Genomic DNA, 25672 nt, shown 5'->3' with positions numbered 1-25672 from the left:
GTGAGTATAACAGAACTCATATGGCAGGCCAAAACCTGAGAAGATTCCATACAGGAAGTGCCCTGTCTGACAATTTGTTGTCCTTCTGTTGCATCTCTATCAAAAATACAGCATCTGTGCTGTAACGTGACATTTTCTATGGCTTCCATTGGCTCTCTAAAGCCGCCAGAAAGTGGAATGTGGTGTCTGCTGTCTCTGGGCAAAGTATAGGAGCAGAGTTTGTGAGTGGTCAGCCTGGGGACAGTGAGACTGAGATGCGCATTCACGAGACTTCTCCATGTTTTTCTTTCTCTCTCTGAATGATTACAACGTTGCCCGTTTGGAATATTATCGCTATTTTACGAGAAAAGTTGCATAAAAATTTATTTTAAACAGCGTTTGACATGCTTCGAAGTACGGTAATGGAATATTTTGACATTTTTTGTCACGAAATGCGCTCGCGCGTTACCCTTCGGATAGTGACCTGAACGCACGAACAAAACGGCGGTATTTGGATATAACTATGGATTATTTGGAACCAAAACAACATTTGTTGTTGAATTAGAAGTACTGGGAGTGCATTCTGACGAAGAACAAGGTAATCCAATTTTTCTTATAGTAATTCTGAGTTTAGTGACCTGGTGGGTGTCAAATTAGCTAGCCGTGATGGCCGAGCTATCTACTCAGAATATTGCAAAATGTGCTTTCGCCGAAAAGCTATTTTAAATTCTGACTGCGATTGCATAAAGGAGTTCTGTATCTTTAATTCTTAAAATATTTTTTTTTTGTGAATGTTTATGATCAGTAATTTAGTAAATTCACCGGAAGTTTACGGTGGGTATGCTAATTCTGAACATCACATGCTAATGTAAAATGCTGGTTTTTGATATAAATATGAACTTGATTGAACAAAACATGCATGTATTGTATAACATAATGTCCTAGGAGTGTCATCTGATGAAGATCATCAAAGGTTAGTGCTGCATTTAGATGTGGCTTTGGTTTTTGTGACATATATGCTTGCTTTGAAAATGGCTGTGTGATAATTTTTTTTGGCAGGGTGCTCTCCTGACATAATCTAATGTTTTGCTTTCGCTGTAAAGCCTTTTTGAAATCGGACAATGGGGTTAGATTAACGAGAGTCTTGTCTTTAAAATGGTGTAAAATAGTCATATGTTTGAGAAATTGAAGTTATAGCATTTTTGAGGTATTTGTATTTCACGCCACGCTCTACCATATGTCTGTCCCTAAAAGGTTTTAACCAGAGATTTTCATCTGATATTCCTTCTATCTCCCCTTGGTTCCTTTCTTGAAGGAAATCCTTCATATCAGGTAGACTAGTGGAACCAAATGTTTTTCCACCTGAATGATCAATTCCTACTAACAGATTTACTACGGGGTATTTCATTGTAGTGTCTGTCAACTGAAATGATATCAAATCAAATCAAATCAAATTTATTTATATAGCCCTTCGTACATCAGCTGAAATCTCAAAGTGCTGTACAGAAACCCAGCCTAAAACCCCAAACAGCAAGCAATGCATGTGAAAGAAGCACGGTGGCTGGGAAAAACTCCCTAGGAAAAACTCCTGAGAAAGGCCAAAAACCTAGGAAGAAACCTAGAGAGGAACCAGGCTATGAGGGGTGGCCAGTCCTCTTCTGGCTGTGCCGGGTGGATATTATAACAGAACATAGTCAAGATGTTAAAATGTTCGTAAATGACCAGCATGGTCAAATAATAATAATCATAGTAATTGTCGAGGGTGCAACAAGCACGTCCGGTGAACAGGTCAGGGTTCCGTAGCCGCAGGCAGAACAGTTGAAACTGGAGCAGCAGCATGGCCAGGTGGACTGGGGACAGCAAGGAGTCATCATGCCAGGTAGTCCTAGGGCTCAGGTCCTCCGAGAGAAAGAAAGAAAGAAAGAAAGAGAGAATTAGAGAGAGCATATTTACATTCACACAGGACACCGGATAAGACAAGAGAATACTCCAGATGTAACAGACTGACCCTAGCCCCCCGACACATAAACTACTGCAGCATAAATACTGGAGGCTGAGACAGGAGGGATCAGAAGACACTGTGGCCCCATCCGATGATACCCCCGGACAGGGCCAAACAGGCAGGATATAACCCCACCCACTTTGCCAAAGCACAGCCCCCCACACCACTAGAGGGATATCTACAACCACCAACTTACCGTCCGAAGACAAGGCCGAGTATAGCCCACAAAGATGTCCGCCACGGCACAACCCAAGGGGGGGGCGCCAACCCAGACAGGAAGACCACGTCAGTGGCTCAACCTACTCAAGTGACGCACCCCTCCCATGGACGGCATGGAAGAACACCAGTAAGTCAGTGACTCAGCCCCTGTAAAAGGGTTAGAGGCAGAGAATCCCAGTGGGAAGAGGGGAACCGACAAGGCAGAGACAGCAAGGGCGGTTCGTTGCTCCAGCCTTTCCGTTCACCTTCACACTCCTGGGCCAGACTATACTTAATCATAGGACCTACTGAAGAGATAAGTCTTCAGTAAAGACTTAAAGGTTGAGACTGAGTCTGCGTCTCTCACATGGGTAGGCAGACCATTCCATAAAAATGGAGCTCTATAGGAGAAAGCCCTACCTCCAGCCGTTTGCTTAGAAATTCTAGGGACAATTAGGAGGCCTGCGTCTTGTGACCGTAGCGTACGTGTAGGTATGTACGGCAGGACCAAATCGGAAAGATAGGTAGGAGCAAGCCCATGTAATGCTTTGTAGGTTAGCAGTAAAACCTTGAAATCAGCCCTTGCCTTAACAGGAAGCCAGTGTAGGGAAGCTAGCACTGGAGTAATATGATCAAATTTTTTGGTTCTAGTCAGGATTCTAGCAGCCGTATTTAGCACTAACTGAAGTTTGTTTAGTGCTTTATCCGGGTAGCCGGAAAGTAGAGCATTGCAGTAGTCGAGCCTAGAAGTAACAAAAGCATGGATTAATTTTTCTGCGTCATTTTTGGACAGAAAGTTTCTGATTTTTGCAATGTTACGTAGATGGAAAAAAGCTGTCCTTGAAGCAGTCTTGATATGTTCTTCAAAAGAGAGATCAGGGTCCAGAGTAACGCCGAGGTCCTTCACAGTTTTATTTGAGACGACTGTACAACCATCCAGATTAATTGTCAGATTCAACAGAAGATCTCTTTGTTTCTTGGGACCTAGGACAAGCATCTCTGTTTTGTCCGAGTTTAAAAGTAGAAAATTTGCAGCCATCCACTTCCTTATGTCTGAAACACAGGCTTCTAGCGAGAGCAATTTTGGGGCTTCACCATGTTTCATTGAAATGTACAGCTGTGTGTCGTCCGCATAGCAGTGAAATTTAACATTATGTTTTCGAATGACATCCCCATATGCAGGTATCCTTGCCATACTCATCACCGCATGCCATATACTTCAATTGCATGTCATTACTAGTTACATTTTGTATAGTTACTACTATCCCCAACATACATGAGGGAATATCCTTATTCCGTTCAACACCCCACCGTGCACTCCATTTCCAGATATTAGTCTCATATTCCCTGCCCCATGTGTGTTTAAACACCTGGGACCAGGAACACATAGACCTAGTTGGTTGACACAGATATAAGGGAGTGTTGTCATCATTTATCTCATTATAAGTGTCCCTTTCCGTTAGTCATATTTAGTACCCTCATCCTAAATCTCGCGTTTTGTTCTTCTCTAATCCCTATTTTATATGTTATTCTTCCTTGCCTGTCCTTATTCTGAGTAGTTTATCTTTTGCTTCTCAACCCTGGTAGAGATTCAGTACGATTTATGCCTACTGATGGTGGATCTGGATGTATCAAAAATATTATTAGTACTATGATGCAGCTTAGGGTCCCCCATATTCCCAAAAACCGCCAACTCTCTCCTGCCTGTAGCTTATCTGCAAGGAACTACCCCATACTCATACTCTAGGAGCACACACAGTGATGACAGGTCGGGTTAGGGAATCTTTGTTAAGGAGGTAACCCCCGAACCCTATTGGTAATCGGTTCTTCTCCTAACTCTGTGTGTGATCAGTAGTGGTTGTATGTGTTCCTACCTTCTTGCAGTGGGTAACGTGGACCCAAGTGACTCTCTCAGCTTTTCTAACGGCAAAGGCTGTGGTTTACAGAACCTAGTAGGGTCCTTCCCAACGGGGCTGTTTCCAGTCTCTTCGTTTCAATGATTGGATCCACACCCAGTCTCCAGGCTGTATTGCGTGGATCACATTCTCCTGTAATTCACCTGCTGGACACAAAATCTTGGACATACGAGTATGGTTAACCTGTTATGGATAGGCAGCAGTATTTCCACGGCCGGAAAAAAAACGTACCCGATTTTAATCTGATTATTACTCCTGCCCAGAAACTAGAATATGCATATAATTATTAGCTTTGGATAGAAAACACTCCAAAGTTTCTAAAACTGTTTGAATGGTGTCTGTGAGTATAACAGAACTCATTTGGCAGGCCAAAACCTGAGAAGATTCCTTACAGGAAGTGCGCTCTCTGACCATTTCTTGGCCTTCTACACTCTCTTTATTGAAAACTGAGGATCTCTGCTGTAACGTGACACTTCCTACGGCTCCCATAGGCTCTCAGAAGGCGGCAAAACGCTGAATGATGCCTTTGCAGGCCCAGGCTAAAAAACAGTAGCGCATTTGGATAGTGGTCGATCTGAGAACAATGAGACTGAGGCGCGTGCACGAGGCGACACCATGTTTTTATTCTTTCGTCTTTGAACGAAAACAACGACTCCCGGTCGAAATATTATAGCTTTTTTACGAGAAAAATCACATAAAAATTGATTTTAAACAGCGGTTGACATGCTTCGAAGTACGGTAATGGAATATTTAGAATTTTTTTGTCACGAAACGCGTCGGGCGCGTAACCCTTCGTCACCCTTCGGATAGTGTCTTGAACGCACAACAAAACACCGCTATTTGGATATAACTATGGATTATTTGGAACCAAACCAACATTTGTTATTGAGGTAGAAGTCCCAGGAGTGCATTCTGACGAAGAACAGCAAAGGTAATCCAATTTTTCTTATAGTAAATCTGATTTTGGTGAGGGCCAAACTTGGTGGGTGTCAAAATAGCTACCCTGTGATGGTGAGCTATCTACTAAGAATATTGCAAAATGTGCTTTCACCAAAAAGCTATTTTAAAATCGGACACCTCGATTGCATAAAGGAGTTCTGTATCTATAATTCTTAAAATAATTTATGTTTTTTGTGAACGTTTATCGTGAGTAATTTAGTAAATTCACCGGAAGTGTTCGGTGGGAATGCTAGTTCTGAACATCACATGCTAATGTAAAAAGCTGTTTTTTGATATAAATATGAACTTGATTGAACAAAACATGCATGTATTGTATAACATAATGTCCTAGGCGTGTCATCTGATGAAGATCATCAAAGGTTAGTGCTGCATTTAGCTGTGGTTTTGTTTTTTGTGACATTATATGCTAGCTTGAAAAATGGGTGTCTGATCATTTCTGGCTGGGTACTCTGCTGACATAATCTAATGTTTTGTTTTCGCTGTAAAGCCTTTTTGAAATCGGACAGTGTGGTTAGATAAAGGAGAGTCTCTTGTCTTTAAAATGGTGTAAAATAGTCATATGTTTGAAAAATTGTAGTTTTGGGATTTTTGAGGAATTTGTAATTCGCGCCACGCCTATCATTGGATATTGGAGCAGGTGTTCCGCTAGCCTAACGTCTAGATGTAAGAGGTTAACAAACAGTCTTCTCGTGTGTTCTGCTAGTATATCTTCAACTTCTATGTCTGCTTGTTCTAATCTCCCTAACTCTGGCATTCTATAGGCTCTCTCTTCCTGATTAGCTCAATTCTAATCCATTACTTAAAGAAATAGATCCTAGTAAACCAACTCTAGGGATAATATCTTAACCTATTATTTTAGCTACCATAATCATTTCCGCCACGTAAGTTGGGAACGCTTCTATCCATTTACTATTCTTATCTATTACTGCTAAACACTACTTCTTTCCCTCACTTCGGGATTGTTTATAAAATATATCAATGAGGTCCATTTCCAGAAGTTGGAATGGATATTCTACCTGGGGGTTATTCTCCCAGTGGTGCTCTTACTCTACCTTGATGATTATTCTGTGCATAAATTACACATTTGGAACAAAAACTTCTTTTTTTTAAGTAATTTGTACTTCCGTATGTTGCGAAGTGTTTTCTTATTATTTCTACCATCCCCCCTTTTGATACATGGCTTTGCCCATGCATCAATATTCCTGCATATCTGAACAATGACTTAAATAGTATGGGAAACGTATCCCTGTACCAAGTCCCATCTTAATAGACCGCTCCTAACTTTTGCCATTTTTAAATGTCCTTAACTGGTGCTCTAGACTGACTAACTTTTAGTAGGGTTTTGTCTATGTTCACTTGCTCTTTCAAATATTGCTGTGTGGGTGTGTCATGCCCTGACCTTAGAGTTCCTTTTTATGTCTCTATTTTGGTTTGGTCAGGGCATGAGTTGGGGTGGGCATTCTATGTTCCCTATCTATGTTTTGTATTTCTTTGGTTTTTGGCCTGGTATGGTTCTCAATCAGGGACAGCTGTCTATCGTTGTCTCTGATTGGGAGCCATACTTAGGTAGCCCTTTTTCCACCTGTCTTTTGTGCGAAGTTGTTTATGCATTGCTGTGAGTAGCGTGCGAAACTGTTTGTTCGTTGTGTTGCTTCTTGTTTTGTTTTTTTCTGGTTAACCGTTTATATTAAAGTATGATGAACCCAACCCACGCTGCGCCTTGGTCTCATTCCAACAACGGACGTTACAGGGTGTCTGTGGTTTAAAGCTTATCTTTTTCTCTTCATCTGCCTTTCTGTTGCCATTGCTAATTGTATCTGTCTCTTTAATAGGAGCCTCACACTTACAAATAGCTAACTTCTCTGGTAAAAGTACATCATCTAATAAGTTAAAAATCAACTGAGCATGTGTAATAGGTTTACCAGAAGTGGTTACCATTCCTCTTATGGCAGAATTCCAAACTGGGGCTGCTCTCTTGGCCAAAACCTTGGAGAATTGCACTATGCATCACTTTCTCTAAATACACCCCCCTCCACCAAGTCTTCAAAGGTGGGAGTAATCTATTTTATGGCCTCGGCTTTCTGTGGGGGTGACAACCACATTCAACAAAATTATTCAACAGGTTATCCTATACATAACCTGGAGTTCAGGATTGGAATGCATGCCTACTCTACTGACATCCCCTGTTTCATAACCAATGGAGCAGACAATCTTTCCACTGTCTGATGTCCAGAAGTTTAACAATCAAAATCTTTTCCTCATTTGTTCTTACTCCTTCAGACTTAAATGATATCCTAAATACTTAAAATAAGTCTACCATTATTTAAACTTATTATTGCTAATTTTCTAACCTAGTTCAATAACTCAATATAATTCTTATTATATCAATTTCACAGCCTTGTTGTCTTCAATATCTTGCACTGCCGTCTCATGTGCTTAAATTACAGATATGTCTAAGAACTTTAAACTCCATCCTAATTATCAGTTCTACAAATTTCCTTAAAGTTAGTATCACAAGTGACCCTTTTTCTTCCTTATCCAAATGGCCCTCCTATGCGGCTGATCAGACCCCACAGGAGAGCCATAATAGAGGTCAAAAGTCATACCACTCCTTCACAGAAGGGTTTCTTCCTAGATTTAGACAAATTAAAGAAAAATCGTCCAACTTTATCTACATATTGTATCTCAGGTTCCCGGAACTTCCCTTGTAAAAATAATTCACGTGTTTAATTATAACTCAGAAAATAAAACTTCCAAAATACCATGTGTGTATACCCCTTTAAGATATTCTGTCCCTAGGAATTTTTCCAACGAGAGACAACTAAGCGCTCCTTTTTCCATAAAATAACCACAAACATTTGGTCATCATTCCTTTTACTACACCGCTTCAGAAACCCAAACGTTGATTACAAACAAAACCTAATAATAACTCCACTGTTCATCCTCAAATCATGAATCATTCGTTTTAAACTTCCTCGATGGTTATGTGTACTTAATTGAACATACACTGCCCTTGGATACAATCCTGTACTTCAACTCTATGAAACTCCCCTATTTAACGTACTATTTGATTAATTGGACCCAAGCTTGCTTAAAACCTTAAAACCCCTTCAGTTTGTCTGCAAACAGGCCCATTCTGTTTGCTAGGAATACCCTGCCATTATACACACAACTGTGTTTAATGTGCACCGTCCCTGTAAAATTAAAATGAACTCAACCTGCAATTCACTTTACTGGCTTGACATTTTTCCATGCAATGGAAACAGATTATAATGTTAGCTTACATTCACTTCCTGTTCAATTCACTGGTGTTACTAAACAATCAAACCACGAATCAATAACCATAATTTATCACCGAACTTTTGCGATTCCATTATTCCCACCAGAATCGCTTCCAGCCACATATAGTCCAGCGCTCACAACCAACTCTCCTCTTTTAACCCGTAGGGAAAAATATGACCTCTTTTCAAACAACTTTCTGCCTTACCTCTATCGTAAGATTAAAACCAATGTTACAACTTTGTCCTCTCTTTCGGCTTCACTCTTATGAAATGTCCAAGACTTTAAAAATACCATGTAAATCGCCAAATTTATAAAATACTTCTTTCAACACTTTTAGCATAAAAATACACACCTTTCGGTGGATACAATTCTATCGCAATTACCTATCCGCTCCTTATAATTCATTAGATTTAGGTAACTGCCTTTTCCTTGATTCCGTCATTCAAATACAACTTCCATTCTCTATATATCCTTTCAGCAGGCCATTTAGACCACAAACAACGTACTTTGTCGAATTCGCCTCGCTATGATTTTTCATGAATTAGTCTTTCAATTTAAACTAAACAAGCTATCAAAATGTTCGGTTTCTTTTTTAAACAAACACAAACAACCGTATCGTTCCAGTCAAAACATAACAATAATTAAATTAACATTTAGTCCCCTGGTGCATGGGCTAGGATACCAACCCAGGCCTCCCACATGGCAGGCGAGAATTCTACCACTGAACCACCAATGCTATTGCTTAGGGCTGCAATTTCAGTGGTTGTGTCCTACTCGGTCACAATGTTTACAGGGAGCCTTACACTCCCTTGCATAATGCCCCGACTTCTGACAGTTGAAACATGTACTTGCCTTATTCCTATCCATTTTTTCTTTTCTTTTTTTCTTGAACACTGTTACCCCGACAGTTACTGTTAGATGCTCTACCTCAACCGGTTCACTCTTTTTACAGTTTCGGTGATTATGACCTACTTCATTGCAGTGTTTACACGGTGCCTCACAATCTCTAGCGAAATGACTCGTTTTGTTATAGTTAAAGCATCTTTCTCCCCCTTTCTTTTGACTGTCTCTATCCACTTTTCTCGACTTTCTCCCTTTCTCCACCTCTATCCACTTTCTCTATAAGTTTGCTAAATCCTGTTCTCCTTTCTATGTCTCTGTGGGGGTCTTGGGAGTCCTCTCCGTCTGAGAGGATTTACTATTCATGTTCGTTCAATTACTATTGTTTTTATTATGCTTCTCCTCACAATCTATGTGTGCGTTCTATTACCCTCTATGTATGTGCTTTCTACCGTTATTATCCTTTAAACTATGTTGATAAATAAATATCGTTAATCTTTCCTAGAATTTTAGAATAATTATTTGTATGAATCCTGATATATTATTTAAATCTCACACGTATACGACTATAAGTTATACTTTTTTATGTAGTTTCTTGCGACTTTCGACTGATCAATATATCTATCTCACACACAAATAATTATCTTATTCTATGTGTGTGCTTTCAAAACTCTGATTCATTTCTTCTAGGATCTTAGAATAATAATTTGTATGACTTTTGATAGATTATTAGGTCTCGTCTCACATGTATACAACAATAAGCTATTTCCCAGAGGTAAGGCCCTGGTTAACAGCCCATTTTTCTGTTGTTTGTTATGACTTTTGACGGATCCATATATCTATCTCACATGCAATTAATGATCTTCTTACCCCCGTGGAAATTTCCCAATGTGTCTATGTGTTGCTACTACTCTCTATGTGTGTATCTCTTCCTCCTACTACGCCCGATTCCTCTCTTCCAATTGCATAGAATACTACCTATATCAGGGTTCTCTACACAACATTCTAAAGATAGGTCACCAGGTTAGAATGCGCAATCAGATCTAGAGATCAATGTCCAAACCACACAAGAATCATTCAAATATTTATCTGAATGTAGCCTAGACATCAATTCCCCAAATCCGTGAATAAAGATTTACTGACCATCGTCTTGTAGGCTGGGAAAAGCAATGTAGGTTGGATTCCCTCACCGCCTCTGTCGACCTTAGATATTTACCGGCCTGTTATGGAACCCCAATTTCATTGGACAGGTCTTTAATTAACGAGTCTATGACCCGCCCGTGCACGGTTTTTGGCTTGTTACCTTAGGAAGACAGGGACAGATTTTTGGATCCGGGTGCTTTGCTGGTGACGGTGTCTGAAATGTATTTAGAATTCATGGCACACTTAACCAGCATGGCTACCACAGCATTCTGCAGTGATACGCCATTCCATCTGGTTTGCGCTTAGTCCCACTATCATTTGTATTTCAACAGGACAATGACCCAACACACCTCCAGGCTGTGTAAGGGCTATTTGACCAAGAAGGAGAGTGATGGAGTGCTGCATCAGATGACCTGGCCTCCACAATCACCCGACCTCAACCTAATTGAGATGGGATGAGTTGGACCGCAGATGAAGGAAAAGCAGCCAACCAAGTGCTCAGCATATGTGGGAACTCCTTCAAGACTGTTGGAAAAGCATTCCAGGTGAAGCTGGTTGAGTAAAATGCCAGGAGTGTGCTAAGCTGTCATCAAGCTATTTGAAGAATCTAAAATATATTTTGATTTGTTGAACACTTTTTTTGGTTACTACGTGATTCTATATGTGTTCTTTCATAGTTTTGATGTCTTCACTATTATTCTACAATGTAGAAAATAGTAAAAAATAAAGAAAAAACCTTGAATGAGTAGGTGTGTCCAAACTTTTGACTGGTATTATGAAACTTATTTTCAATCAAATAAGCCTCATGTAATTCAACACTCATCCAATATTACATCCAGCTTACTAAGCAACTTGTGGATAGTTTGTCCCAACGGTCGGTAAATGTCAGTCTGCAGCAGCCAGCCAGTGAACTGTTTACAGAAGTATTTATTTGTTGAATAATAAATTAAGACGCAAAAGCAATATTAGATGTCAAAATAGACTTTAATGTGTTTACAATTAATTGTACATGATACATATTTGGACTATCAAATATCACTTTTCCTCAGTTAATGAAAAATATTTAAAGAAATATCAAAAATAGACCACTCATATTTACATTTGGTATTTCATTTTCCTTGATCATGATTATTATATATATATTTTTTTATAGCTATACAGCTTACTATGTGCAGTCCAGGAAGGGAGTAATTACATTAGAAATAAGAGTCTTATAATAATGATATATGAATATTAAAACTATAAATAAGAATAGCAAGATATGTTCTTTCCTTTTTTAAACATGACCAGATGACAGAAGAAATAGCTTTATAGACAGTTGTGCAACTATCAAAAGCTCCTCAGACAGGCGTTAAACAGTATGAAACGCTCAGTAACAGTACCATCTTGATCGGCTTATTCTGACGAATTCTGACCAGTGACCTCCATGTATTGCTTAACACTATATCATGAAAACTGCACAATATGCTGTACGACACATAGCCTAGGAGAAACCCTGGTCTCGTACTGTATGTGCTGTTGCCAACTGTTCGGTCATGCCATACATGCTTAGTATGACAATGAAGGAATACAGAGAGGAGTTAGCAAGAGCACAAACAAACTGTTCCACCAGGCTACAAAGGTACATTTTACAATCACAAAGAGAAGCTGCTCTATGGTTTCAGCTCCTGGCAGCAAGAAATGAAGGAATGAAGATCCAGAGATGCATGCTCCTTCGTCCTCTCACAAACAAATATTGTTATTTTGATATTGGCCAGGATTCAATCCGGACCGCAGAAGATCTGCTTTGAATGCGATATCCGTGACCGTGTTAACATTTGCTTAAAATGGTGCATTATCAGAAAGGAGCTATCCGATTGAATCCTGCCCTTAGTCCGTGGAGCTTACTGTATTTTCTCTCAAGATGATAAATGTTCTGTGAAACTGACCAACATGCTCAGGATGTGCTACCTCAATGGGGATTTTCATGGAACTTTGTCAAATGTAGAAGTTCTGGAAAAGTGAGCTGTCCTTCATAACTCCAAAGCCCTATGGCTTTTAGAGCTAACTACTAAATGTAATCCTTAATATTTACTCACTGTGCCTTTTTGACGCTAGATACGCAATCCTGTTTGCCAGAATTTTCCATTTGGAATGAGGTAGCTTAGATTGTCAGACCACCAGGTCCTTGATCGGTTGCTGGCAGTGTCAACTCTTCTCATTCAGATCTGTGTTGACATGTTTTCACCAGCCAAGGCACCAAAGGACCAAGTCCCCTAGATCTACTCTGTGGTGGTGACGTGAGTGACACACCGCAGATATATCTGTCATCTGCCTTTTCCCCTGGAAGTCCTGTTTCTGTTACACCTCTGAGGTGTGATGACCCCTAGTGGCTAGTGAACACATTGCTCTGTGGAGTTTAAATGAAAAATATCTCCATGAACAGTGCTCTCTGTAGCATCACTTTATTGAATGATGAGGATGAATCTATTGAAATTGATCTATCAAAGTCAAACAACCATTTAAAAATTATTCCTAAGCACCATTGTAACAGGAGAGGACGATTATTATTTGAATTGATTTATAGTCAAAGGCGGGTCTCGGTGACCGTCTCTGACAGAGTAACCACAGTCTGTGTCTCTGGCTGCCTGCTCAGCTTATTTTTACAGCAAAGTAAGGACTCCACTACCTCTCTGGGGCCCTTAGTCATGAAGATGTAGAGGAACGGGTCCACTAGAGGACTCAGATACAGCAACAGATTGGCAATCAGCCCTAAGTAGCGTACTTCCTCCTTCAACGACTCGAGCAGAATGTTCAGAATGAAGGGAAGAAACAGCACGGTATAATTGGTCAGGATTGCAGCCTGTATACCCACAGACCTTTTTTTCTCCGCTGTAGAAGTTGACCTGAAACATAGCAACGCTCTCCACGAGTCGAGGAAGAAAAACAACAGAAAAGGGAAGGGAGTGAGAAGGGCCACTGCAAACCAGAACAAGTATTTAAACACTGCGAGGGCCAGAACAGCGGAGGGCGCTCCCCACATAGCCAGGGAGATGATGGAGGACTGTTTAAGCTTGCTGCAGCAGCCGTAGCACTGGGGGTACGCCACCAGCAGGTGTCGCTCTTGTGCAATGCAAACCATAAAAGTAATGTTGGATATGATGCCAAAATAAAAGATCAGGGTAGCAGTGTCAGCCGATAGGATACTCCCAGTGGCAGCCTGTGGTCTTCCAATGAAACTGAAAATGTCTGAAACAAGAAGGCTGATGACATGGACAGGAACAGGGTTGGGACCCTTGACCAGGTTCTTCATTGTGTAAATGGCCAATCCAATGGCAGGTAGCCCAACGGCAAAGGTTATCCAGCCAATGACCTCAGCAACACGGTCAAAAGTAGTGTCAGTGTTGTTTGTGTTGTTATTAACAGACCCTATATTCATATCTTTATCCATGGGGTTCTGGTCATTTGAGGTGGTTTCTGATATATTTTTGTGGTGTTTAGTTGCATTTACCGGTATAGTCATTTTGTGACCGTGTCCTCATCTTTCACACACTAGAATGACAGCAACAGGAAGAATGTATTAAATACCTTTAGAAGGAGTATGCGTACAACATTTTAAATATCACATTTGTTTAGTCTGTCAGTGACAGCCTTTAGTACATTCTAGGCTACAAACAGCACAGGCATTCTCCCAATAACACTTCTATGTCTCTCTACTTGTCTTCTTTATTAAGACCATGGTCTAACCGTTGCTTAAAGGCTACTCACATATTTCCGTCTCGTGTTCATGGATATTTTAGATTTAAAATGTTTCCTGAATTCCATTCATCCCCATAGCATTTAGATCCTTTGGTATTGCCTCCCCCTGCCAAAAATAGACAGAGATAATCCATGGCCTTACCTGAAGTAGCTTTGGAGAGAACCGCATGGAAAGAGCGTTGTGAGTTCCTCCTCAGTGTGTTTTACCTTGCTGTTGATGGGTGAACGTCAATTACTGTACCTGGATGATCCCCACAGTAGACGATGCGTCTGGTACCAGGTCCGTGCTATGGATTGGATTGATTTGCTTTTGGCTTTTTTATATAAATGTTTTATTGGTGCTGAATGGCATGGTAACTTATCTTCCTAGAACTGCTAGATAAGCGGTTTCACAGAAGCAATACAGACTCACATTTCCCTATGTTCCAGTTGAGCTATGCTGATGGTAATGAAAAGAGTCAATTTGCATTTTGTACTTTGCTCAGTCTATAAGCCAGGGCCTAGTTCCTCCTAACAGACACTGATGTCATTTAAACACATTCCTGGAACACATCAATTAATCTTAAAGAAGCTCAGTCATCCTAACCAACAACACTCAAGAGTGGTTGAACTCATGAACTTCCCTGTCAAAGAACTACAGTACCAATCAAAAGTTTGGACACACCTACTCATTCAAGGGGTTTTCTTAATTTTTTTTAAATGTTCTACATCGTAGAGTTATAGTGACGACATCAAAACTATGAAATAACCCTAACCCTAACCCTGGAATGCTTTTCCAACAGTCTTGAAGGAGTTCCCACATATGTTGAGCACTTGTTGGCTGTTTTTCCTTCACTCTTCGGTCCAACTCATCCCAAATTGGGTTTAGGTTAGGTGATTGTGGAGGCCAGGTCATCTGATGCAGCACTCCATCACTCTCTTTGGTCAAATAGCCTTTACACAGCCTGGAGATGTGTTGGGTCATTGTCCTGTTGAAAAACAAATGATAGTCCCACTAAGCACAAACCAGACGGGATGGCGTATCGCTGTAGAAGGATATGGTAGCCATGCTATTTAAGAGGGCCATGAATTTAAAATAAATCAGTGTCACCAGCAAAGCACCATCACACCACCTCCATGCTTCACGGTGGGAACCACACATGCGGAGATCATCCGTTCACCTACTCTGCATCTCACAAAGACACAGCGTTTAGAACCAAAAATCTCAAATTTGGATTTCCAATGGTATAATGTCCATTGCTCGTGTTTCTTGGCCCAAGCAGGACTCTTCTTATTTTTGGTGTCCTTCAGTGGTGGTTTCTTTGCAGAAATTCGACCATGAAGGCCTGACACTGAAGCATGTATTTGGGCTGCAATTTCTGAGGCTGGTAACTCTAATGAACTTATCCTCTGCAACACAGGTAACTCTGGGTCTTCCTTTCCTGTGGCGGTCCTCATGAGAGCCAGTTTCATCAAAGCGCTTGATGATTTTTGCGACTGCACTTGAAGAAACTTTCAAAGTTCTTGAGATTTTCTGTATTGACTGACCTTCATGTCTTAAAGTAATGGTGACTGTCGTTTCTCTTTGCTTATATGAGCTGTTCTTGACATCTTGGTATTTAACCAAATAGGACTATCTTCTGTATACCACCCCTAACTTGTCACAACACAACTGATTGGTTCAAACGCATTAAGAAGGAAAGAAATTCCACAAATTAACTTTTAACAAGGCACACCTGTCAATTGAAATGCATTCCAGGTGACTACCCCATGAAGCTGGTTGAGAGAATGCCAAGAGTGTGCAAAGTTGTCATCAAGGCAAAGGGTGGCTACTTTGAAGAATCTCAAATATAAAAGATTTATTTAATACATTTTTTTTGGTTACTACATGATACTATATGTGTTCTTTCATAGTTTTGATGTCATCCATATTATTCTACAATGTAGAAAATAGTAAAAATGAAGAAAAACCCTTCTCCAAACTTTTTACAGGTACTGTATGTGAGCCCACAATTTCAACATTAGTGACAAGGAAGTAATTTTTCTGAAGTATTTGCACAATATTTAGTTTGTTGCATTTGTGTGTGACGGCGGACTGCACGTTTCATCATTGTCTCAACATATTGGTTTTAAGTCTGATGGACCTAGACATTGTGACTGACCTATAAAAGTATGGTGGAATATCACTAGTAAGTTTTTTTGTTTTATTCTCAAGTAGCTGCCTGTACTACAACACATCAAGTCTGTGAATATAAAACTAACAGCTTCTTCACCCAAAATGGTGTATGCATATTATAAGATGTGTGCATGAAGTGTATTATGTTATACGTCAGATGTAATATTCCTGTTGTCATTCTGAAATACAGTGAAGTAGAAACTTAGTGTGGAATGGATTAGGTTTGGGGTCTTTTAACCACTGTTATTAATGTCATATGATCTCCCTGGCCAATCAGCTATCGAAGACTGACAAATGCTGTACTAACACAAATTGTGCAATGACATTTGACATCCTGGAGTGGTGGACTTCCTGTCTCACAGTATTTAAGGCTCAGATGTACATGCTGTATTGTCACTGGGTGTGCACCGTGAGAATCTGTGAGTATCTGTGCCGTAAAAAAAGTTACTGGACTATTTTTTGCGTGTTTCTAACTTGTATTTACACTTCCTGATAATTTGTTGATTTGATAGGAGCTACAAGACAAACGCCAATTAATCGAAATTAACCTCCAGGTAAGACCATACCGTAGAATCCACATGGTTGCTAAAGGGCTATTTGAATTTTGCTTGTGCTACACATGTTAAACACTGAAATGCGCAGTGATGACTTAGTTTTTCTTATTTTTTTCTATTATATGATATTCATAAAAAACGTAATAATGGCTCAATTGATTAGTTAATTGCATAAAAAGAGACGTTTAAGGTATCCTAACATTTACACATTGTAAGAATGTTAATGTCTATAGACATTGCACTTTGACAGGTCATTTTGTATTACATGTTCAGTTTTACAAAAAATACGCAGAACGTAGAACTATATTGAGCATACTTCCTGTTTCTTTTGAAGGGAATTGCTTTTAGATTTTGAGTAAAGATGCATATTGCAGCTCAAAACTAGACCTATTTTAAAGAATCATGACCGGGATCTTAATGTTATAGAGTAAAACACCAGCTATTTCACTTTTTTTCTTAGTGTAGGCCCAGCAGGAAAATATTAAGGACCTTGAACTTGGAGTCTGAAGAACCCTGCCATTCCCTAGTTCCTGCAACAACAAGCACCATCAAGGATGGACGCAAGCCTCTGCAATATTTCGGATGACATCGCATCAAATAGCAGCCTCGTTGAAACCATTGTACAGTGGACAACATTCTCCATTGGTTTTCCTCTGATCTGTCTGTCCATTTATGCCATGTACTTCCTGATCAGAGCTGATCACATCGCTCCAGTCTATGTTATCAACCTTCTTATTGCAGATCTCATTCAGATTTGCATGAGGCCAATCATACTGTCTGTTTCCTGGAAATTTATAGCAACAATGATTGAATTCTTTGGTATCAGTGCAAGCGTTGGTTTCATGGTATGTGTTGCTCTCGAGAGATATCTAGTGATTGCATTTCCTCTCTGGTACCGTTTTCGCCGTAACATCAAATACTCGCTCATAGTGTCCTCCTTTATCTGGGTGGTTCCTTTCATCCAAATCTACATGTTTCACCTCACACCGACTTCTGAGATTTCACTTATTTTGTTTGCAGTTAGCCTCCTCATACCCTTTCCACTGCTTGTATTCTTCCTTGTGGGCACGTTGAAAGCTCTGTCCGTCTCCATCTCTGTGCCAGCTGTCGAACAGAGACGGATTATTGGTACCCTGGCCCTTGTGCTGGGCAATTACACAGTCCTGTTCCTACCCCTCATCATACAATATCTGATATCAGCGGTAACATGCCAAAAGGATGTGATGATTGGGACAATCTTTGAGAGTTTCAGCCCCCTTGTGGATCCTCTACTCTATGTGTTCATGAGAAAGGGAGCTAAGGACACTCTGGCCTTCCCCTGCTTCGACAAGCTCATGGGTGACCAGGAGCAGAGTCAGGTCACAAACACTATGACCATAACTGATAGTGGAGTAGAAGGCTCCAGGTAGGACAGGTCCAGGATAATGGACTGTAGCTGTATGATTCACTATGTATAACTCCTATAAACTCCTTGTTAAAATTATCAGATCTAAACGTTGTCAAAAAAGCGGTGAATTGGGAGCTTTAACCTTGTTCTTTTCTTTGTTAAAATTATACCTTACGGGCCTCCCGAGTGGCGCAGTGGTCTACGGCACTGCATCGCATTGCTTTAGGCGTCACTACAGACCCAGGTTTGATTCCAGGCTGTGTCATAACCAGCCGTGACCGGGAGTCCCATGGGGCGGCACACAGTTGTCCCAGCATTGTCCAGGTTAAGGGAGGGTTTGGCCAGGGGGATTTACTTGGCTCATCACGCTCTAGCGACTCCTTGTGGCGGCCCGGGCGCCTGCACGCCGACTTCGGTCGCCAGTGAATGGTGTTTCCTCCGACACATTGGTGCAGCTGGCTTCCGGGTGTGTTAAGGAGTGCGGTTTGGCCGGTCATGTTTCGGAGGATGCATGACTCGACCTTTGCCTCTCCCAAGCCCGTTGGGGAGTTGCAGCAATGAGACAAGATCGCAATTGGATATCACAAAATTGGGGAGGAAAAAGGGGGTTCAATTTTTTTTTTAAATAAACCTACTTTACTTTTATTGTTGTAGTTAAAATGTGAAGAGTACGTGCCTTGCTTGTTAATATACAATGCATAACATACTGTATTGTACACAGCCCTATTCTGCATTGCACTATCTTTGTTTGGCTTGTATTGCAGCTTTTCAGAAAAATATGGACTTATTTCCTTCAATAAATTGATAATGTGGATATTTGAGATCGCTCTTTCTCCTCTTTTGTTCCCATTCTCTCCCGGAGGCCCTCTAAAAAGAGGACACTGAAAGTGGTCAGAGTTGGAGCCAGTTTATTCAGATCCCAATATGAGTACAAGTACATTCACATACAACCTACAAGCCCATGTCTGTAGTACCTATGAAATTTGAGTTCAGTTTGAGTTCCCCATACATTGGGCCTACATGTCATTACATGGGCGGGTGTAATATAACATGTCATTACATAGGCAGGCATGTTGGCTGACATGTCACCACATGTTACCATCCATTAGTGCTCTTTGGGTAATGCAGAAGTCTGGCAGCAGGCTCTCGATGGTACAGTCAGAAGTGTCCATGTTACAGAGGCTGCAGTCACAGCTCAGAGCCACAGGGTAGGTGACATGAGGGTCCACCCAAGGGGGACAGTCAGGTAGGCGGATCGTTTCATAGTGGACGTCCCGGTAGGTGCACACATGCTGGTACACGGTGGAAAATGGGCTCTTGAAAACCGGCTCCTGGTAAATAAATACACAGGAGAAAAGGTAAATGTAGGTCAATGTTTTCTTTTGTTTTTACGCATTAGGGTTGTTTCTAGTATTTGATACGCAATTATGAAGAACACAGTGACAAATTAAGGAAGTTATGGCCTAGCTAAATAAGATAATACTAACCACTGCATAGTACATTCAGATGATACTAAACCACTAAATACATTGTACCTTGGTGACGCAGTGGCCACTGCAGATAGGGGTTTGAATGACTAAGCACGTTGGGCAGCCTTCCTTCTCGAGAGACACAGTCTGGTTGATGGGCTGACAGGGCTGCATGAGAGACCCCTCAACAGGTTCCAGGAGAATGCACAGGAACAGGGAGATCAAGGTGCCTACATGAAGACCTAACATCCTGAAAGAGAGCCTAAGTGAAAACAAATGATTTTCTCTGAATTTAGAAATGGTACAGTTTAAATTGCTTATTATTCGCAAATTGTTGTAATAACTATATATAACAGTAAGAGAAGTCTGATCAATATAGGTTTACCTGAAGGTCTAAAAGGGTTCAGCAGGCAGCAGAAAGTTGTGTCCTGATGGGCAGTGTGTTTGGGCATTTATACAGTGGAGGAGGTTAGTATCCAGGGTTGGATGCTCAGCTCATGATTTCTCCCCCTTCACAACAACCTTGAATAAAATCCCATGTTGGTAACAGAATGGATTACTTTGACACAATGACTTCCTCCTGCCCTCTACTTTGCACAGTTTAGACTTCTGCATGTGGACGATGACATTGCATCAAAATATTAATTCATTAGACACCCTAATCCCTCAAGGGTTGATGGCTTTATAGGGTCAGATTGACATAATTGTCATAGATTTAGATCCCTGCTGTACACAGGAAGGACATGTTTTGATGTTAATGCTGCACATGTTATCAAGGTCCAAGCAAGTACATTTTGTTGAGATAGAATATCATTGACAGGATTAACAGTATTAATCACACACTTGTTCATTGGGACAACTGGGATAGCCATTTTAGTTATTCTGTGAATTGCCCACTGTTGGATATTGCTCAAGGTTTTGGTAAAAAATGCTATATCCGTTTGAAAGAATTATGACATATAAAAAACAGTCAATATATCAAATACATTTTTGAAAGCATAGCTTATTTTTCTATAAATAATTCTGTGTCAGCAATACTTGGAGAAAATCTTCCCGGAACACAAAAGCTTTTGACCACTGTTTCCTTTTATGAACTCGTGGGTTAATTTCTAACGAACCTACTAGTGCGCATGCTCAGTGTCCAGTGTGATTATGAAAGTAAATACAGGCGATGCTGAAGGTAAATTCCTCATAACATGGTCAATCTAATGCCATAATGGCCGGTGAAGAGGAGAGTGACAAAAAGAAGGTAAGTGTCCTAGACAATGTCATTCAGAAAACATTATCTGTGACAATGCTAAGTTGGCTAGCAGCAACTCAGTTGTTGAAGGTCAAGAATATTATTGGTGGTGATGTCGCTACAGTAGATGTCTAGTTTGCTTAAGTAGGTAGCTAGCTAACGGTAGTGTGCTATAGCTGATTATGTGTTAATTCATGACATTTTTAACTAGCTAGCTACCCCTCTTTCGTGTCTTCTAGCTAACAGTATGAATGTAATATCATGTGATGCTTGATACAAGTTGTAAACCGTGATTAATTGTATCTCAGTAATTCTCTGCTTATTCTCTGTGTAGTTTAATCTCCCATAATGTGTTTCATATACCGTATGCCATTTAGGGTTTCAAGGTGCTGGGTATTCTGGACGTTCAAAACACACCTTGTGCCAGAGAGGCTCTTCTACATGGATCTGGGGGATCCCTGGCTGCTGGCCTTTTGCACTTTTTAGCCACAAGTAAATTTGTTTTCCCTGCAGATTCACTGGCATACATCAATGATTTGTTTGTTTGAGTGTAATCTCAGAACCCATAACCTAATCTCGTGCCAGATACATGTAACTCTGTCTTGAGCGATTTGTTTGGGTGAAATCTAATCTACTGTCCATTAATATGAGCATAGTAAGAATATCATATTACTTCTGTCATAGGTTTCTCCATAGATGATATATTATATTGACAAGATAGCCGAGTGACTGCTCTAACAATGGAAGTTGCCTCGTGCATCCACATACAGTACCAGTCAAAAGTTTGGACACACCTACTCATTCAAGTTTTATTTTTAAATTATTATTTTTTTTTTTTTTACATTTTAGAATAATTGTAAAGACATCAACTATGAAAGAACATATATGGAATCATGTAGTAACCAAAAAAGTGTTAAAAAATTATTTAATGTTTTCGTTTCTTCAAAGTAGCCACCCTTTGCCTTGATGACAGCTTTGCACACTCTTGGCATTCTATCAACCAGCTTCATGAGGTAGTCACCTGGAATGCATTTCAATTAACAGCTGTGTCAGAAGTTAATTGGTGGAATTTCTTTCCTTTTTAATGTGTTTGAGCCAATCAGTTGTGTTGTGACAAAGTAGGGTTGGTATACAGAAGATAGCCCTATTTGGTAAAAGACCAAGTCCATATTATGGAAAGAACAACTCAAATAAGCAAAGAGAAACGACAGTCCATCATTACTTTAAGACATGAACGTCAGTCAAAAACCATCAAGCGCAATGATGAAACTGGCTCCCATGAGGACCGCCACAGGAATGGAAGATCCACAGTTACTTCTGCTGCAGAGGATAAGTTCATTAGAGTTAACTGCACCTCAGATTGCAGCCCAAATAAATTCTTTCGAGTTCAAGTAACAGACAGATCTCAACATCAACTGTTCAGAGGAGACTGTGTGACTCAGGCCTTCATGGTCAAATTGCTGCAAAGAAACCACTACTAAAGGACACCAACAAGAAGAAGACTTCCTTGCGCCAAAGAAACACGAGCAATGGACATTAGACCGGTGGAAATCTGTCCTTTGGTCTGAGGAGTCCAAATTTGAGATTTTTGGTTCCAACCACCCGTGTCTTTGTGAGATGCAGAGTAGGTGAACGGATTATCTCTGCATGTGTAGTTCCCACGATGAAGCATGTAGGTGTGATGGTGTAGGGGTGCTTTGCTGGTGACAGTGTCTGAAATGTATTTAGAATTCAAGGCACACTTAACCAGCATGGCTACCACAGCATTCTGCAGCGATACGCCATACTATCTGGTTTGCGCTTAGTCCCACTATCATTTGTATTTCAACAGGACATTGACCCAACACACCTCCAGGTTGTGTAAGGGCTATTTGACCAAGAAGGAGAGTGATGGAGTGCTGCATCAGATGACCTGGCCTCCACAATCACCCGACCTCAACCTAATTGAGATGGGATGAGTTGGACCGCAGATGAAGGAAAAGCAGCCAACCAAGTGCTCAGCATATGTGGGAACTCCTTCAAGACTGTTGGAAAAGCATTCCAGGTGAAGCTGGTTGAGTAAAATGCCAGGAGTGTGCTAAGCTGTCATCAAGCTATTTGAAGAATCTAAAATATATTTTGATTTGTTGAACACTTTTTTTGGTTACTACGTGATTCTATATGTGTTCTTTCCTAGTTTTGATGTGTTCACTATTATTCTACAATGTAAAAATAAAGAAAAAGTCTTGAATGAGTAGGTGTGTCCAAACTTTTGACTGGTATTATGAAACTTATTTTCAATCAAATAAGCCTCATGTAATTCAACACTCTCTCATAGACCTCCAAACAAAAAAGGGCTTATCTCACAAGCATACATTTTGGGCAGAGTAAATCCTCTCCTTCACCTCTTCCTCTATGGCTTCTCACAGTATTTCTCAGTTTCTTACACATGCCTTTTAATTTGTCATTCACAGGTCGAGTGAAGCGGTCCTTTGACATAGGTTTTGCAGGATTCATGCTTACCACACTGGGATCATGGTAGGTTTTGAAGTCAGTGTTGATGATTTATAAGCTTAGCCTACTTGTTGGCTAGTTGATGTCCATTAAAAGCGAGAATCCTTATTTGCTTTTTCCATTCTTACAAATTAATGATATAGACCCACTGATTCTTGAAATATAAGATTGTTTACAAACATTGGACTAAAACAATGTAAACACACTGTATAGCCTCAAAACATGGTTAAAACTATACTTTTGCGGTCCTTGCATCCATAGCTCTGTCTGTGAATTTGAGAGTGATTACTTTTCTCCAGGCCCATACTTCTGCTTTTTACCAAAACACAGGCGGGGTGGCAAGTTTGTTATTGTCTCATGTTAGAATATTTATTCAGCATATTCATGAGATGTTCTCATCTATTTTTGTAGTACAACAACCCCTATGCAGCCTATGCAGCCTATACCCCAAGGCAGCCTATACCCCTATGCAGCCAATACAGCTTACACCCCTATGAAGCATATACCCCTATACAGCCTATACCCCTATGCAGGTCCCTATGTATTAACTGATGGTCTATTTCTGCTGGTGCTCTCAGGTTCTACTGTAGAATTACCAATGCCCAGCTCCGTATGCAGCAAAGGTTGATCCAGGATGGCATCAAGAACAAGGTCATGTATGAAGGCACGAGTTTGGACACCGTCAGTAAACCAAAAGAGCAGGAGCCTTGCCCTTCATGTCCTTGAAATGATTACGTGATCCTGTCGTCAAATCATTGATTCTTTCACACACCCTTGACTGCAGTTCACAATGTCCACAGCCTTTAAATGTTCTTCTATTTTTCTGTCTTATTGGATCATGTTGTCAGGCATGGTTTGTCTGACAGATGTTATTTCTATGTAAAATATTCTGTAACAAGTGGTGTTTTGTGCTCAATGGTGGATCTATTCATAATTATTTAAGAGATGATTGGTTGTGCGCTGAATAAATATTGATTGACTTTCTGTACAGTGTTATGCCTTTTGGTAGGCCGTCATTGTAAATTAGAATGTCTTCTTAACTGTCTTACTGTTATGAGAATTATGTTCTCAATGTTAACCTCAATTAAAATACTCAGTCTGCCATCCAGAATGTGTAAGATTCTGGTTTAATAACACAGACAGAGGCCCAGCTTACAAGAATCGGAATTGTTTATTCAGGAGAGCGCTCTCCAGTTCATTGTACAGAGACATCATTATATACCAGGCTCCTTATTTACGCACACACATTACACACTACACTAAGGAGAGTTAATTGTTCGACCCCAGAACTCTCAACACAGTAAATTCTTACCCAGCCGACAGTTTCATATCTCTGAGATCAGGGAAACCTCGAGGGGTACTCCCTCTCAGATCATAAACTCTCAGAGTTGTAGCTAGGCCAGGTCAACCACAGTTTAACAGTTATTGATGTTTACTTAAACCCACAGACCCCCATTCCTCTCCTATCCTAGGCAATCTTATGAGACTTATGCTTAACCCTTTAGTTACTCATTCTACAGGCTATATACACCATATCCCTAAATTTAGGGTAGAATTATTTAATCATTACTCTCAAGCAGGAATTCTTTAAACACTTACCTAGTTAAATAAAAAATCAATGTGTGGACTAAATAATGAGTACTGCAATAGTCTACTACCGTATCACCAGATAGCCACTAGATGGCAATCTGCATCATATCGTCCCACGGCACTGTAGTAAATCTTCCACACCTCACTGTCTCTCATCCAGCCCTCCTCTCTCTCATTCACTCCAGTACAAATGTGTATGTGTGCGTTCTGGGTCTTTAGGTCTGACACAAAGCCACAGCGGAGAACTAGTTCTCTGTCTCCTGTCCTCCCTCTTTCACTCCTGTTGCATCTTAAGAGGCATGCATTTCCTCTGACTGCAAACTGTCAGAGGAATGTCTGCATGTCTTAGCCCCTAGTCTCGATGTGACAAAGGCCACAGTGGAGAAGCGGACCTCTCCACAAACTCCCAACACACAGGTGCTGCATCAGTGATGACAGTATGGGTGTCTCGATAGCTCACTGGCCCCTCCATCCTAGGTTTCAGCTGGGTGTCTCGATAGCTTACTGGCCCCTCCATCTAGGGTCCAACTCATAGCAAAGGTATAACAATGTAAGTTCATATTATCTGCCTCTACCCTGCATTGGCCCTGTGCTGCCACATAATGTGCCTCTCAGATGGCCTTGTTCTTCTCAAAGTGTGCAGCATTGTCGAGGGCCATCATCCAATATTACATCCAGCTTACTAAGCAACTTGTGGATAGTTTGTCCCAACAGTCGGTAAATGTC

General features: G+C 40.6%; 4 protein-coding genes across 8 annotated transcripts; 2 read left to right on the top strand and 2 right to left on the bottom strand.

Moving 5' to 3' along the window:
• Window positions 1-12748: 12748 nt before the first annotated feature.
• Window positions 12749-14729, bottom strand: LOC115201496 (proteinase-activated receptor 1-like). Its single transcript, XM_029765173.1, has 2 exons — window positions 14201-14729; window positions 12749-13851 (listed from the first exon to the last, which is right to left on the bottom strand). The coding sequence occupies exon 2, from the start codon at window positions 13820-13822 to the stop codon at window positions 12887-12889; it is 936 nt and encodes a 311-aa protein (XP_029621033.1). The 5' UTR covers window positions 13823-13851; window positions 14201-14729; the 3' UTR covers window positions 12749-12886.
• A 1275-nt stretch (window positions 14730-16004) lies between these two features.
• On the top strand, window positions 16005-18410 carry LOC115201498 (G-protein coupled receptor 4). Of its 4 annotated transcripts, none has more exons than XM_029765178.1 (3): window positions 16005-16226; window positions 16491-16767; window positions 17228-18410. In XM_029765178.1, exon 3 carries the CDS (start codon window positions 17322-17324, stop codon window positions 18174-18176), a length of 855 nt encoding a protein of 284 aa, XP_029621038.1. In that variant the 5' UTR covers window positions 16005-16226; window positions 16491-16767; window positions 17228-17321; the 3' UTR covers window positions 18177-18410. The 4 variants fall into 4 exon arrangements, with proteins under 4 accessions (XP_029621038.1, XP_029621039.1, XP_029621037.1 ...); XM_029765179.1 differs by having other exon boundaries at window positions 16005-16632; window positions 16726-16767; window positions 17233-18410; XM_029765177.1 differs by having other exon boundaries at window positions 16005-16632; window positions 16726-16767.
• A 374-nt stretch (window positions 18411-18784) lies between these two features.
• On the bottom strand, window positions 18785-20811 carry LOC115201499 (gonadotropin subunit beta-2). 2 transcript variants are annotated; one of them, XM_029765180.1, is made up of 3 exons: window positions 20009-20811; window positions 19690-19885; window positions 18785-19485 (listed from the first exon to the last, which is right to left on the bottom strand). In XM_029765180.1, the coding sequence occupies exons 2-3, from the start codon at window positions 19870-19872 to the stop codon at window positions 19240-19242; spliced, it is 429 nt and encodes a 142-aa protein (XP_029621040.1). In that variant the 5' UTR covers window positions 19873-19885; window positions 20009-20811; the 3' UTR covers window positions 18785-19239. The 2 variants fall into 2 exon arrangements, with proteins under 2 accessions (XP_029621040.1, XP_029621041.1); XM_029765181.1 differs by having other exon boundaries at window positions 19690-19873.
• Window positions 20733-24459, top strand: LOC115201500 (cytochrome c oxidase assembly protein COX20, mitochondrial). Its single transcript, XM_029765182.1, has 4 exons — window positions 20733-20872; window positions 21241-21355; window positions 23317-23380; window positions 23935-24459. The coding sequence occupies exons 1-4, from the start codon at window positions 20840-20842 to the stop codon at window positions 24080-24082; spliced, it is 360 nt and encodes a 119-aa protein (XP_029621042.1). The 5' UTR covers window positions 20733-20839; the 3' UTR covers window positions 24083-24459.
• Window positions 24460-25672: the final 1213 nt, after the last annotated feature.

This window comes from Salmo trutta, chromosome 10, assembly GCF_901001165.1.
Source record: "Salmo trutta chromosome 10, fSalTru1.1, whole genome shotgun sequence".
NCBI classification, from domain to species: Eukaryota; Metazoa; Chordata; class Actinopteri; order Salmoniformes; family Salmonidae; genus Salmo; species Salmo trutta.
The sequence above is the reverse complement of the archived record's forward strand: the minus strand, read 5'-3'. Positions and strand labels throughout refer to the sequence as shown.

Coding starts and splice junctions, on each gene's coding strand:
- LOC115201500 (XM_029765182.1), top strand. CDS start 20,840: ATGGCCGGTGAAGAGGAGAGTGACAAAAAGAAG. Junction 20,873..21,240: donor AGGAGAGTGACAAAAAGAAG/GTAAGTGTCCTA, acceptor TATGCCATTTAG/GGTTTCAAGGTGCTGGGTAT. Junction 23,381..23,934: donor CTTACCACACTGGGATCATG/GTAGGTTTTGAA, acceptor TGGTGCTCTCAG/GTTCTACTGTAGAATTACCA.
- LOC115201498 (XM_029765178.1), top strand. CDS start 17,322: ATGGACGCAAGCCTCTGCAATATTTCGGATGACATCGCATCAAATAGC.
- LOC115201496 (XM_029765173.1), bottom strand. CDS start 13,822: ATGACTATACCGGTAAATGCAACTAAACACCACAAAAATATATCAGAA.
- LOC115201499 (XM_029765180.1), bottom strand. CDS start 19,872: ATGTTAGGTCTTCATGTAGGCACCTTGATCTCCCTGTTCCTGTGCATT. Junction 19,486..19,689: donor GTGGCCACTGCGTCACCAAG/GTACAATGTATT, acceptor TTTATTTACCAG/GAGCCGGTTTTCAAGAGCCC.